At 40.2% G+C, this 14,661-nt stretch overlaps 1 protein-coding gene across 10 annotated transcripts in view; it reads left to right on the top strand.

The window, feature by feature from the left end:
• The window catches only part of MAP7 (microtubule associated protein 7), a 179,135-nt gene extending 167,934 nt beyond the window's left edge, over positions 1-11,201 (top strand). For all 10 annotated transcript variants that reach the window (XM_086707952.1, XM_086707956.1, XM_086707948.1 and 7 more), the window contains 2 exons: positions 7,700-7,923; positions 9,663-11,201. In XM_086707952.1, coding sequence (XP_086564078.1) covers positions 7,700-7,923; positions 9,663-9,673 — 235 coding nt within the window. In that variant the 3' untranslated portion in view covers positions 9,674-11,201. The remainder of the gene's footprint in view (positions 1-7,699; positions 7,924-9,662) is intronic.
• The last annotated feature ends 3,460 nt before the right edge of the window (positions 11,202-14,661 follow it).

Here is a 14,661-nt window from a genome sequence, read left to right as displayed (position 1 = left end):
TATAATTTATGATGTTCAATTCATTACTTTAAAAAAGGAGACTTTTATGAAAGAATAAACAGTACCACAGGGAGAACCACATTATTACGATAAGGAACAAGTTTAGTAAGCCACTGATAATTTTATCTGATCAATAACAATAGTTTACACGTTAGCTGACTTTTTTCAGTGGTAAAATCATCAAGTAAATAATCATTATGTATATAAATACCTGAAACATAATTGTACCATGTAGACTGAGATAGATGATAAAATTCGATTTTCTCTTAGCCTCTGCACACAGAACAGCAACAGTTTATAATTAAAAAGTATAGCAATATGACCTTACTGATGCCATCCTTCTTCACCCAGGTGACACATTGTCCTTTGTCATACATGTAGTATGATATGATCCCTGTCAACCATCAGGAAAAATATAAGCATAGACTTTTCCACTGTCACCTAACAATATAGGCAGGTCCTGATTAGTATCAACTATGAACATTAGCATATAATACTAGAATGACCTTAACCAATTAAATTCATTGGCCCCGTGTACCTGCCCTTTAAGGAAAAAAATTCTAGCAGATTCCCAGTTATATAAGAGGTACCTTTATTATTTTCACAGAGATAAACTTGGGTTTAAAATGTTAATAGCTTGTATTTGTTTAGAAAGCCAAAACAAAAAATAACACTACTAGCCCAAGACTATTCAAATTAAAAGAGGTCATTTATTGTGAAGAATATTTTTCTGAAATTAAGCCGACATTTATACACGTGGTACTGACTGATCCCATTGGCATGAGGGATGTTCTTAGCTACCGTGAGCTTCTGCATTTATTTCACCCGTGGCTTTTCTCTATTTAAACTGCTTTAAAACCTCAAATCTCTTTTCATACAGTGTACCATGACGTCACTTGGCTTTTACTTGGCACCGACCCAATATTTATATGCCCAGTTCAACCCAGTTCATTTGTCATCAGCCCTTGCCACATAATGTGGTACAGTATGCTCTGAAATACTAATGCAAAGTGAAGCACTAAAATCATGTAAAACTCAGCTTTATGATAGTCTGCTGTGTAGATGATCAGACTATTCTTTGGGGGCTTTTTAAAAAATTTTTATCAGAATGAAAACATGAACACAGTCCATTTCTGAACGACTCTGGCCGATAGGGGGTGTTTAATGTGCTGTTGTTTCCTGTTGCATGATACAGAGTTTGTGAGATGCAGCCCAAGAAACTCTGATTCTCTCAGTTATTTCTAAATTTATCTTCCTTGAATTTGTGCACACTGATGTTGAAACAATTTGTATTTTCACTTAGCCTCATCTTTTTTAGTAACAAAAAGTGCAGAAAGAAGCATTTTTTATTTTTCTAACCTATGTGCAGTTTCAAGGTTAGGACCCATAGTTGTCAAAAACTAGGTTTTAGGGAATAAGTCCTTTCTCACAATTTCCATACCTTTTGTAATTTTACAGGTTTTGTTTCTGTTCTTTTTTTTCTTTCATCTTTTAAATTGAATATCCCTACTGTGCTTAGTATATCAGTCAGGGTCCAGCGAGTATATCAGTCAGGAGAGAGAAACCAGCGAGATTAATCTGAATAGGAAAGTTTAACTCAAGAATAGTTAACTGTTACTTGGGATTAGAGCAACAACATATTGCTAGTAGGAAGTCAAGAGAACTCAAGAATAGAGGAGGGGCACGTGGGTGGCTCAGTCGGTTGTTTCTGACTTCAGCTTAGGTCATGATCTCACAGCTCATGTGTTCCAGCCCTGCGTTGGGCTCTGTGCCAACAGTTCATAGCCTGGATCCTGGTTCAGATTTTCTGTCTCTCTCTCTCTGCCCCTCCCCTGCTCATGCTCCGTCTCTTTCAAAATTGAATAAACATTTAAAAAAATTTTTTTAATAAAAAAAAAAAGAATACAGAAATAGCAGGTATAAAGAGCAGCCACATCCCTGGGCCACACCCAAGGAAGAGTCACCTGCACCATGGCTTCCATTCAGACCTTGTTCGAGAAGGTATGGCCGTGACCCACTAGATGGTGAGGAAGTTGTCATGTATCTTGATGGTGGAACTTGGCAGATATCTACTCTAGAATGTTTGGGGAGGCTGTTCACCAAGAGGTGTCTCAGTAGAGGCAGAGACTTGTCTACCACAAGTTGGCCCTCGGTAGGTGCACGGGGAAGCCCTTCTTGCTGCCGGGGCTGGGCTGGGTGCTGAGGAAGCCTCATAGCACTGCGGAGGGCAGACAACTGGGAATGCCACAGGCATGTGCCGCAGCAGCCTGTCGAGCAAGCACAACCAAACCAGGAAGCCCAGTTTTCCTCGCGCAGCATCTCTCCAGCAGCCTTAAATGGCGAAGCTTGGAGATTGTGCCAGCTGGCAAAGGAAGATTATTTAAAGGACCCTGATCCACCTGGGTGGCTCAGTCTGTTAAGCGTCTGACTCTTGATTTCCACTCAGGTCATGATCTCACAGTCGTGGGATCGAGCCCCACGTCAGGCTCCACGCTGACGGTGTGGAGCTTGCTTGGGATTCTCTCTCTCTCTCTGGCTCTCTGTCCCTCTCCCACTTGCATTTTCTCTCTCTAAATAAATAAATAAATTAACGTCAAAAGAAAAAAATTTTTCAAGGGCCCACATCCAGTTTCAGAGCAGGAATGAAGGATGAATTTGGAGGCAAAAGCAAAAGAAAACAATACCTGACAAGTTTACCTTGTCTTTAAAAAAGGCTCCTCCTCAGCTCTTTGTCATTCTAGTCCTATTTCTCTGGAGATTCTTCAGCATGAGTGTGAGGTTGAGGAAGAAGAGCTTTAGAACCAAAATTCCCAGGCTGGATTCCCTAGTTTTATCTCTGTTCTCAGACTTTGGGATTAACCTACTTAAATAAGACTTAGTTTTCTCATCTGGACACGAAGAGGTTTTCCCCCCCAAAGTTCTGGAGGGTCCAATGAAATACTGTCTGTGAAGGCGCTCTGAAAACTGTTGTACTATACAAATGTCAGATGTTATTTTTACCTTTATCCTTCTAAAGTACGGTGTCCAGAAGACATCAAACACTGGTGTAGCTGCAGTGTAATGTTATAAAAAAATGCTTTTATTGTGTCTGATAGCACACCTTCTCATGCCTCCCATTTTATTGGCCTTTTCTTTAACCACAAAAACATAAGGAATCAGTGTCACGCAGATCCAGTTTACAGAGATTCCCAGAGCTCTTACCTCCCTTGTGACTGATAGATAGGTCTTCATCTTCTGAGGATGGTTCAGTTTACAGGTCTCTAAACCCACTGCCTTTTATGTTGTTTACATTTAATGATTTTTCCCGTTGTCCTCAAGGGATTATTCTTACAACTTACATTTCCCAGAATAAACATGATCTGAATACTTAAATTTTACCTCCTACATGTCCAGTTACTATACAACTAATGTTAGCGCTGACCCCTGAGGCTACCTGCCACTGAGACTCTCCTGCCTGGAGAAGGACCTGCCCGTACTGACCTTTCATACTCTTCCCTATAAGACAGTTTCCCGCTCACACTCCCTTTGCTTCAGTGGGGGGCTGGTATTTTTAAACAGTATTACTTCTGAAATCCCGTCATTAAAGTTACAAACAAATCGCATCCATGGATGTTCCCTTTTACCCTCAGTTTCAAGTCCACCTTGAAATCACTTCCCAAGTCATTGTTTTTTACCTGAGTGCATTACGGTCAATGAAGCCTTCCATAATTCTTGTAATCCGTCAATATGTTTATTAAATACCTTACTAGGCACCTAAAGTAAAGTCATAGATCCCTCCAGGCTGCTCACTAGTGAGTTAAATCACTAACTGGAGGTTCCCAGGGTCCCTTCCCAAGAACCTGACCTGGGTGACCCTCTGTGGAAATCCATCACGACAAATGCTGTAAGCACTGCAGCAGGGTTTATTCTCACTAGAAAACTCCAGTCCTAAGAATGAATATTTTTAGTTCAGAATCGGAGGAGTTTCACTTTCCCTAATGCCTCGGCTACCTAATACATTGGTTTACCTTCTCTTCAGGAAAAATAAATGAGTGCGGTAAACTGGGTTATATTCACCCCATCTCCCCCTGGAGATATGTCAGCACACGGTCTGGAAGCACCCTGGGATGATAGTGTCCTCCTAGTATTTTCCAGCAGCTGGGACTAGGAGTAGCAGCAGTTCCTGGTGCAGAGAAACCCTGCACCAGGAACACCCTGAACCTTCCTTCAGCCTCAAGGGGCCTGAGTGACACTTCTGGCCCCTGTGGTTTCTCCTGCTCTCTGCCTTTGGTGTGCAGTGCTTTTAAAGCCTGAAAACAATTCTCCTTGCCCAACAGGATCCCCACTGACAGTAGGTAAGTTGAAGAGGGTTGGAGTTACCAAAACTCTGGCCAGCTTTTAAAGGTACAAAGAAATAAAGGAGCCTGGGCAGGATGATTCCTATTCCAGAAACCATTTTTAGTTCTTGAGGATGAGTATTAATAGAGGGGGAGCCCATAGGATGGAGGAGAGTATTTATTTGTGGATAACAAACTTGCTTTGGAACAAGAAACAGAGGATACAGATGAATGTGTGAGTACAAGTATGTATGGAGTGTGGAGGAGGGAGGACAGACATTAAGTTTCTCAGGTCATTCTGATATATTCTTCCAACCCCAGCAGAGAATCTGTTCTAGTAGCTAAAAAATTCTCATGAGCCACTGTCTTACCTTGCTAATACCCAGAAGACATTTCATCCTGTTCTTGGCTCTGAGGGCTGTCTTTTCAATAGAATGATCCTTCTATCTTAAATGATTTGTAGTAATTTTGACTTTTGACCTAGTGGTTTTCCTCCCAATCTTAGGAGTTTATAATTGTTTTTAGTTTCCCCTAAAGGGAAAGTAACATTGCCACATACCTGTCATTCAAACAGAAAGAAATGTATCACTTTTAATTTTAAAGTTACTTGCTATAACATGACAATAAATGTTAAGAAAGAATAAGGTCCTGGCTACAGTAAGCTGTATGGACTGTCAGATTTTACCATGAACCTAGCCCCCTTCCCTGGGCAGATTTTTTTTAAGTAATCTTTACACACAACGTGGAGTTTGAACTCACAACTCCCAAGATCAAGAGTCATATGCTGCACCAACTGAGCCAGCCGGGTGCCCCCTCTTCGGGTAGATCTTAGACGGACCGAGCAAAGTACACAGCCTTCAAGACTCTTGCACCCAGCTTCGGCTGCCAGAGTATAACCAAAGAACAAGAATTCAAAAGCTGGTGATCTTAACCGGAGAGGACATACAGATGCCTATTCCCTAACCCCAGTGACTTCATTTTCAGTTTTATCGTTTCTGCTGGTCACTGTGTCTTTTGAACATTTAGTAATTGGACATCCAAAGCATATAGCACAATCATTCCTCTAGTTGTGCTAACAAGTAAGAATGGGTGTGGAGGTCAGCTAGGAGTGGGAGGGGAAAATGAAGTCAACTGTTGACTCAAGTCTGGGTTGTGTTGCCAGTTCACCTGTTAGCACACGCAAGCCTAGAAGGTGACGGCGGGGATGACCAAGGAACGAGGCTTGGAGACGCACCCCTCTGCTGTATCTTTTGCCAAAACTTCTACTGAAAATCTCTTTGGGACGAGAACCAAAACTGTTTCCCCGGTTACAGAAAGCCTTTGTGTTGGGAAAGAACCTGGAGGCTGGGTGTGGTGGCTGGCCAAGTACTTAGAACAGCAATGTGAAGCGTGTGTGTGTGTGTGTGTGTGTGTGTGTGTGTGTGTGTGTGCGTGTGTGTGTGCGCGTGTGCGCTCACACCCACACTCCTGCAGACTCCAGTGATACAAGCCTCCTTGGTGAAATAGCAAAAAAGCACCATTATACTCTGAGTCTGTATAATGTTTTTATGTTATATTTCACAGTCTCATAAATAATACTTTCAGTGTACCCTACAATAACGTTGTGAGACACTTAGGACAGGCGCTTTTTTTTTTCTCTCAAGAAGAAAAGTTTTAATGATTAACAAAAATATACCAAAATATCTAAATCAGAAATGCTTGAGAATGTGTTCCACAAAATCATCATTTCTCACCAATTAGGTAAACTATTTCCTCAATAAGGGGGGGGAAAGCAGATTCCTCAAAAAAAGATGCAATGGAAAAATTTGAGGTATGTTAGCTTTATGTTACCATTTAGGAAGGAGACAGAAAGAGATGAATTGACATGTTAAAGTTCAAGCAGTTGGCACTATACTACACATCTGCTATTCTGATCTTTGGCCTCTTTTCATAGACCTCTTTCTATAGGTAAATATTCGGTTGATGATCAGTATGTATTAGAAGTTAAAACCTTCACAATTTTTGCTTCATATTCTTAGTCTTTTTCATTTTCCATTTGACAGTTTTAACTCTAGAATTTTGTCAAATGGAGTCATTTTTTTTAATGTTTCTTTATTTTGAGAGAGAGAGTGCAAGAGCAGGGGAGAGGATGAGAGGGGGAGGAGAGAGAAAGAAACCCAAGCAGGCTCCGTGCTCAGCACAGAGCCCGATGTGAGGCTCAATCCCACGACTGAGAGATCACAGAATGAGCCAATATCAAGAATCGAATGTTTAACCAACTGAGCCACCCAGGCACCTCAAATAGGGTCATTTTGAGTTGCACACTTGAACAAATTATGACGATTGCAAATATTATGTTTAATGCTGCCCTCAGATAAAGTGAACAATTAAGATAGCATTCATTTGGGGCACCTGGGTGGCTCAGTCAGTTAAGCGTCTGACTTCAGCTCAGGTCACGATCTCACAGTCGGTGAGTTCGAGCCCCGCGTCGGGCTCTGGGCTGATAGCTCAGAGCCTGGAGCCTGCTTCCAATTCTGTGTCTCCCTCTCTCTCTGCCCCTCCCCCGTTCATGTTCTGTCTCTCTCTGTCTCAAAAATAAACGTTAAAAAAAATTTTTTTTTAAAAGATAGCATTCATTTGCACAGGCATTGTTTTTACTGCATTATAAAGCATAATAATGAACATAGAAAAGACTTTCAATTTGGTTTTGAAGGTTTTAAAGAGAGGAAAAAAATCAAAGAGAAACTGTAGGTAGAAAATTAAGGATTTGATGGCCAATTGAATGTACCTCAAAAATAGATCCAAGATATTAAGCATGAATTAATGAGAATCAGATTCCGGTTAGGTTGGTCTTAAACAATTTACCTATAAAATTATGTACATGTTTTAGCAAGCCAGAGCTACCCAGGAAGACCTAGAATTTGAATAGCCACGTAGCATATAAAATGTCATAATGAACAAAACACAGGACCAGAGATCAGGAGGTCATGCATTCAGTCTGGACCACGTCTCAGTAGTTCTGTGACTCTACAGATTATCCCCCTTATCCCGAAATTATAATCCCCTCATCTTTGAAGTAAAGAACCTAACAAGGGCTACTGTTTATCAAACAAAGGTGTGTGAAAATGCCTGCAGTAGAAATTGTTAAATGTGTGTTGAAACAATGATCTATTCTAAATGATAAATTATTCCATTTTTTAAATTTCTATAACAAAAAGAACAGATTTTTACAAATAATGTCAAATATAAATATGTCAAAATTCACCATTTTTGTGAATGATATGGTCAATCCGTCTAACATTTGATTCTAAAATTATTTATTATAAAATATTTTTTGTTTTTTTAAATGTGTTTTCCAATTTTAATGCTAATTCCTTTCAATTTTGATTTTTCAAATCCACTAGTACTCCCAATTTGGAAAAACAACCAAGTGAAAATGGAGTATCTGTTCAGAATGAAAATTTTGAGGAAATTATAAACTTACCCATTGGATCTAAATCATCCAGATTAGATGTCACCAACAGTGAGAGCCCAGAAATTCCTTTGAATCCAATTTTGGCCTTTGATGATGAAGGGACACTTGGGCCCCTGCCTCAGGTAGATGGTGTTCAAACACAACAGACAGCAGGTAAGCTTGCTTTGCATAACCATCACAGATATGTGACATTGCGTGAGGGAATGAACCTTCTGCAGTATGACTGTTGACATGTGGCAGTGGGACCACATGGAAAAGATTGTATATGGATCATAGAAACTGAATTCTGAGTTGGATTGGGCAACTTCTTGGGCCTGTCTCGTTCTCCCACCTGGTAGCACAAATCCAGTCTGCAGCACCCACTGGGTGTCCATCAACTTCTCACAGGCAGTCCTCACAGCCCAACAGCACTCATTGCCAGAACATGCTTCACAAAGACAACCACATAATGTCTGGTCATAACACAGAAACCATTGGGCCTAGTGACCCCAACTGGCGTTTTTTTTTTCCATCTTTCCCAGATCTTCAGATATATGAAGATTGCCGTCATCCTCTCCCATTTTTTCTCTTGTTCAGGCTTAGCAGCGTGGATGATACACTGTTGTCCTTTTTAAGTGTAATAAGGTAGATAGATTTTAGGAAATTGGACACTTATTCAGAACTAGGGGCATATGAGCCCAGTGGTCTTCTCTCTCTTGTTGAATGACTGTAAGCTGTTGTGGAAACTTACCAATGACTCTCTTATACCATCTCTGGGACTCATACTTGACCTGAATTCTTTGTGCAAAAAGAACAATAGCTTCATGTGATGCAAAGAAATAAGGAGCAACATCAAAAGTTACCAACTCAGGGGTCACAGCAGCTCAACAACACAGTCTCATCAGTCTCAAAAATAGGTGGAATAATTCTAGCTCTGTCTCTTTTCAAACCTATTTGAGTTCTTTCCAGTTTCTCTTCCCAGCAGATCACTTTCATGTATCGACCACCATCTCTTCATACTTTTATGAACAGACCTGGCCAGATTCAGACTTATTTGTGGTCAGATTATTGTGTCTTTTAGATCCTGTCTGTGACCTTGCGACAAATATTTTCCAATTTATCTGGCTGGAAAAGGCAGTGTTGAACCATCTGTCCAAATGAAGCTAGTCTTTTTTCCTTCTCTAATATACTACCCTTGGGAGTATAATTTCACTTTGGTGATCCACTGTTCTAGATTGTTAAAGGAAGCTATAAGGTCCATTCCAGGTCTGACATTGTGATTCGTAAGCCAGTGGAAATAATCTGATTGCTGGTATGTTAGTACTGCTGATGCAGCTTCCCACTTTGTCGTGTCACAGATTCATGTCACAGATACGTAGAGGGGGAGGGACATCCAGATGACCTGCTGCCTCGTGTGACGGGCCTTAACTCACCTTTTGATTTACCTGTCGTTTCATTCTTACTGTTCTTACACTTCTGTAACTTCTATAAGAACGTGGTCCAGTGTCTGTGATCTGAAATGGTATGAAGGTTCTTTGGGGGTCATGACTGTTTTTTTCATCAAACACTTATTTAACCTCCAACCTTAAGCCTGAAGCATCAAGTACTGAGGATATGAGACCAATGAATAGAAGTCCCTAACCTCAAAGAAAAGTACAGTTGGTTGATGTATGTCATTTAGAAAAGTAAATGATATAGTCTAAGTTCAAGTAAAGAAAGGGACATGTGTTTCCTGCTAGTGGTAGAATTTGTTAATAATATTTAAGATTCTGAAAAAAAAATCGCCTATTCTTATACAAGAAAATATATAGAAAAGCATAGTAGTTTTAGAAATGTAATATATTGTGATAGTATTCTTTAAGTAAGATTTTAGATAAATACTAATTTGCTTTTTTTTCTGTCTCCTCATATAGAAGTTATATGAGCATTTCTTCTGAAGAACCAAAGCAGAAATTTAATAAGAATTTCTACAATTAATGGAATTCCTTCCATGCTATAAAGGAGCATCCCCATCTTCCAGTTTTCTAAAGATTTCTTGACCATCCTTTTGAAAAGACTTTATTAAAGCCAGCTAAAGACAACAGACTGGATAGCTTTTCTAATAATTTTCGCCAATAGAGAAAAAGAAATTTTCCTTATCCTTCAATACTTTACAAAGGCTTTTTCCAGTGTGCTCCTTCTTAGCAAATCAATATTTTTCTGCATTCTCTAAAAGACAAGAACATTTGGCTATTTTAAAAAATGGGCTGACTAGGCATGATTTTTCACATAAATATTTTGGTCCTTAAAAGCTAATGTAATATTGGCACAAAAAATTTTACCTTTTACAGTATAATACTTGAAAAATAAGTACCTCTTTGCTCTACAAGTAGAGTGAATAGGAGACGTGTTTAAATTAAGCCTGTTTGTTAAATATTACTGCAAAGAGTTCTATTTGTAGAAGCAACTATAGGCAGATTACCAGGTTCTTGTAAATGCAGTTTGTACATGGACTTTCTGCAGACCCAGCTGTCATATTCTTGCATCTCCTTTTGCAAAAGTGTACTAAACAGTTTTAAAATGTGAAAAAAATTATTTTTTCAGAGTAAGAAAATATACTGTCCTCTTAAATAATGTATTTATAAAGTTTTTTCCAGGTGAACTAATCAAATAAATTAGAACAACGTGACACCATTGCAAACTTTGATTTATCAGATGCATTCCTTATGTTACTTGGAGGGAGAATGTTAGCGATGATTCAGGGCTATTTCTGATGTCTGTATATTGCTGCTGTTCCCAGTGATGATGGGACTTACCTTTGCCTTACCTGATCACAAATTATGGGGGGTGGGGGGGGGGCGGGGGGAGATAGAGATTTAATATTTCTTTAAATAAAAAAAGAATTTGGTTTTGCTCGTTTAAGAGCAATGAAAACATGATGGAATGTTGACTGTGTCCGGCCCACACAGAGCACTGTACAGGATACCTTCACAAATGTCCTCATTCTCTGTGGGACCCGTCAGCTTTGACTTGTCACTCTTCCTCACTTCTGCTGCTGAGCTTAGCTGTACAAATCTGTATTTTCATTTTCTAATGTAAATTCAATTTTATTTTGCCATTTTTAGAAAGCAACAACAAAATATTGAAGGAGAGGGGACTCTGAGGGAACATTTTTTTTTTTTTAATGGCGTGTTTAAAAAGGTAAACTTCCGGCACTATAATATGTTGGCTTTCTTAAGAGAGGGATTGGTTATATGGAATGAGAAACTATTCATTTATTGGATGATATTCTTAAAATCCAAGCTATAGTAACAGCTGTAATTTGTGAAAACATTAATTTGGGGGGTTTCCCTATTCTCAGTTGTCCATGTACACATAGTCATATTAAAAAAAAAAAAAATCTGTTCAACAAAGTTGTTTTATTTGTTTAAGTTGACCTAGCATGAAACACCAAATAAAATGTGTTTGACATAGTTTTACTTTTAGGTTTCTCATATGTAACAACTTCACTTGGATTGATTCTTGGGTTTTCAAATTGCCCTTCATTCAATATCAGTGACGTTTCCCCAGTTTCTTCTGAAGAGAAATATAGAACTGGTTTATTTAAAATTTAAAACAGGGGCGCCTGGGGGCGCCTGGGTGGCGCAGTCGGTTAAGCGTCCGACTTCAGCCAGGTCACGATCTCGCGGTCCGTGAGTTCGAGCCCCGCGTCGGGCGCTGGGCTGATGGCTCAGAGCCTGGAGCCTGTTTCCGATTCTGTGTCTCCCTCTCTCTCTGCCCCCTCCCCCATTCATGCTCTGTCTCTCTCTGTCCCAAAAATAAATAAACGTTGAAAAAAAAAAAATTTAAAAAAAAAAATAAAAAAAAAAAATAAAACAGGGGCGCCTGGGTGGCACAGTCGGTTAAGCGTCCGACTTCAGCCAGGTCACGATCTCGCGGTCCGTGAGTTCGAGCCCCGCGTCGGGCTCTGGGCTGATGGCTCAGAGCCTGGAGCCTGTTTCTGATTCTGTATCTCCCTCTCTCTCTGCCCCTCCCCCATTCATGCTCTGTCTCTCTCTGTCCCAAAAATAAATAAACGTTGAAAAAAAAAAATTTTAAATTTAAAACAGTAGTTCTGCTTTGGCTAGGTTTTCCTGGTTTCATTTGTATTTTTTTTAATTTATTTTTAAGAGAGAGAGAAAGTGAGGGAGGGGCAGAGAGAGAGAATCCCAAGCAGGCTCCACACTGTCAGCACAGAGCCAGGTGCGGGCTTGATCCCATGAACTGTGAGGTCATGACCTGAGCTGAAATCAAGAGTCAGACGGACGCTTAACCGACTGAGCCACCTAGGTACCCCCATTTATATTTTCAGATTTGAGGAATCATTAACAAACAGCCTTCTAAGTAATCAAGCTTTAACTAAAAGTGATACAAATTAAAAAAAAAAAAAAAAAAGGGGGGCACCTGGGTGGCTTGGTCGGTTCAGCATCCGACTTCGGCTCAGGTCATGATCTCACGGTCCGTGAGTTCGAGCCCCGCATCGGGCTCTGTGCTGACCACTCAGAGCCTGGAGCCTGTTTCAGATTCTGTGTCTCCCTCTCTCTCTGCCCCTCCCCTGTTCATGCTCTGTCTCTCTCTGTCTCAAAAATAAATAAACGTTAAAAAAAAAAATTAAAAGTGATACGAATTTAATTACATATTTTTTAATGTTTATTTTTGAGAGAGAGAGTGAGCAGGGGAGAAGCAGAGAGAGAGGGAGACACAGAATCTGAAGCAGGCTCTGAGCTGTCAGCACCAAGCTCAACTCAGGGTTTGAACTCCTGAACTGCCAGATCATGACCTGAGCCGACGTCAGATGCTTAACCAATTGAGTCACCCAAGTGCCCCCAAATTAATTATATATTTTTTACATTTATTTATTTTTCAGAGACAGAGACAGAGCACAAGTGGGGGAGGGGCAGAGAGAGAAGGAGACACAGAATCTGAAGCAGGCTCCAGGCTCTGAACTGTCAGCACAGAGCCCGACGCAGGGCTTGAACTCACAAACTGAGATCATGACCTGAGCCGAAGTCAGATGCTTAACCGACTGAGCCACCCAGGCGCCCCCAAAATTAATTATATTTTAAAACATGATATTACTAGAGGATGACCTTGACCTTTACAATGGCTTGATTGCTTTCTGTACAGCTCTTAAAGATCAGTATTTACCTGCTGATTTTAAAGAGATCTTCAGTAGGTAGTACATCAAGGGCAGTGCTCAGGAATCAGGTATGACCCTCAGTATGGAATGAGGATGGATAGGCTTTTAGTTTCTTTTTCACACCATTGTAGACTGTCTAGGCCAATGTAGTCACCAATCACAAGATCATTTGGTAGAGAGTGGCTACTTTTATTGGAAGTGGTAAGGCCATATGTCTCCTCTTGCATAGCCTAATTACCTGATGGGATGTTACAATAAAAGCAAATCTAAAACAGAGCTCTCTCAGATGAACAAATATTTATTAGCAAGTAGGGCCTTTAGACAGCTTGGGTAAGTTCCTTCTCTGCTCATAATCCCACAAACACCTTGACCAAAAGGCTCAAAGTAAAGAAGCAATGATACACTTAGGGCAGGTTTATGTAACCTGACTGAATCAGGCAATGCAACCTTAGTGTGGGGCTGAGGGAAAGACAGCACAGAAGTGAACGCTCCACATCTGAAGTACTAATCAAAGTCTTGAGTTGCAGGGTTTGCCATATTCTTCTACCTTGTTTCATGTATTTTGCCTCTAAAAATCTTCCTGGGCAATCACTTACGAGCTCCATTCACTAATGAAAAAGTACTAACCTGCCTTATGCTAATTAACAGTGGTACAGATTTAGATGGCAGTATTTAAAGCACCCAGCCACCAGACTGGAGTCCTTCAAATGCTATCTGACCTAGCCCCAGGGTAAGATTAAAGTTACGTGCACATGTACGTTACAAAGTTGATACTAAAGCATTTCGAAGTAAATTATTGCGTATTAAAATACATTAGGCACCAAGAAATTAGCCATTCTTTTGCATTTTTGTAACCAATGGGAATTATTCAACTATTGGCCTACATCTGATTGTGCATAGATCATTAAAAGGCATGAAATAACTATCAGATCAGATTACAAAAAACAATTTTTAAAAATGTCCTTCAAAGAAATTTCATGCCCCCACCCCATTCCTCTTTTCACTCAGCAGACACCTAAGCCCACTCAGCACTCGAGGTGGTCATTTTGTCACGTCCTTTGGCACCTCATTAGTTTAGGGGGAAAGCTCCAAAGGCCTTGCAAGAAGAGAGAGAAAAGGACCAGCATGTGAACAGAAAGTGTAATTTTAGATCATTACAAATAACACATTTTGTCGGTGAGTATTACTTGAGTTTTTATGTTGCTAGACTTGATTACATTTTAGAAGTTAAAAGTACTTTTAGTAATTAGTGCCAAGATTGGTAACATGAGGGGGAAAAATTGATTGCTGTTTAAAATATATGCTAGAAACGTAAGTACAACTGACAACCACTTTTGAATTACTGGCTCTCTAGTAACACCTTGCAGAAGGCCAAAAGGAGAGGAGGGTTAGGAGATGGGACGCAATGTTGGAAGCCATAGAACAGAGAAGAGTCAGCGCCTGGTGTTAGCATTAGGTCTGAATACCAGGTCTGCACCAATGAGTCGTCTGAGGGGTGGTAAGTTGCTTGTGTGCTCCGAGTCTGGATTTCTTCATCTGTAGGTGGGAGAACAATGCCCATCCTGTTGGGCTTTCTTAGTAGTTACCAAGGTTGGACTCAGACTAAATGTAAGTTTCTGACACATAGTAATTGTTCAATAGATGTGAAATGCTTTTTTGTCTCTAAGCTGAAGTCCTTGTGATAGGCAGGACACTGCCCCAGAAGGTGGGAAAAGCCACTGTTTTTAAATAGTGGCCTTGAGCGCCACTATTTT

The sequence above is a fragment of the Puma concolor genome, chromosome B2, assembly GCF_028749965.1.
Source record: "Puma concolor isolate L17-30 chromosome B2, mPumCon1.1.hap2, whole genome shotgun sequence".
NCBI classification, from domain to species: Eukaryota; Metazoa; Chordata; class Mammalia; order Carnivora; family Felidae; genus Puma; species Puma concolor.
This window is presented reverse-complemented; position numbering and strand designations above follow the sequence as displayed.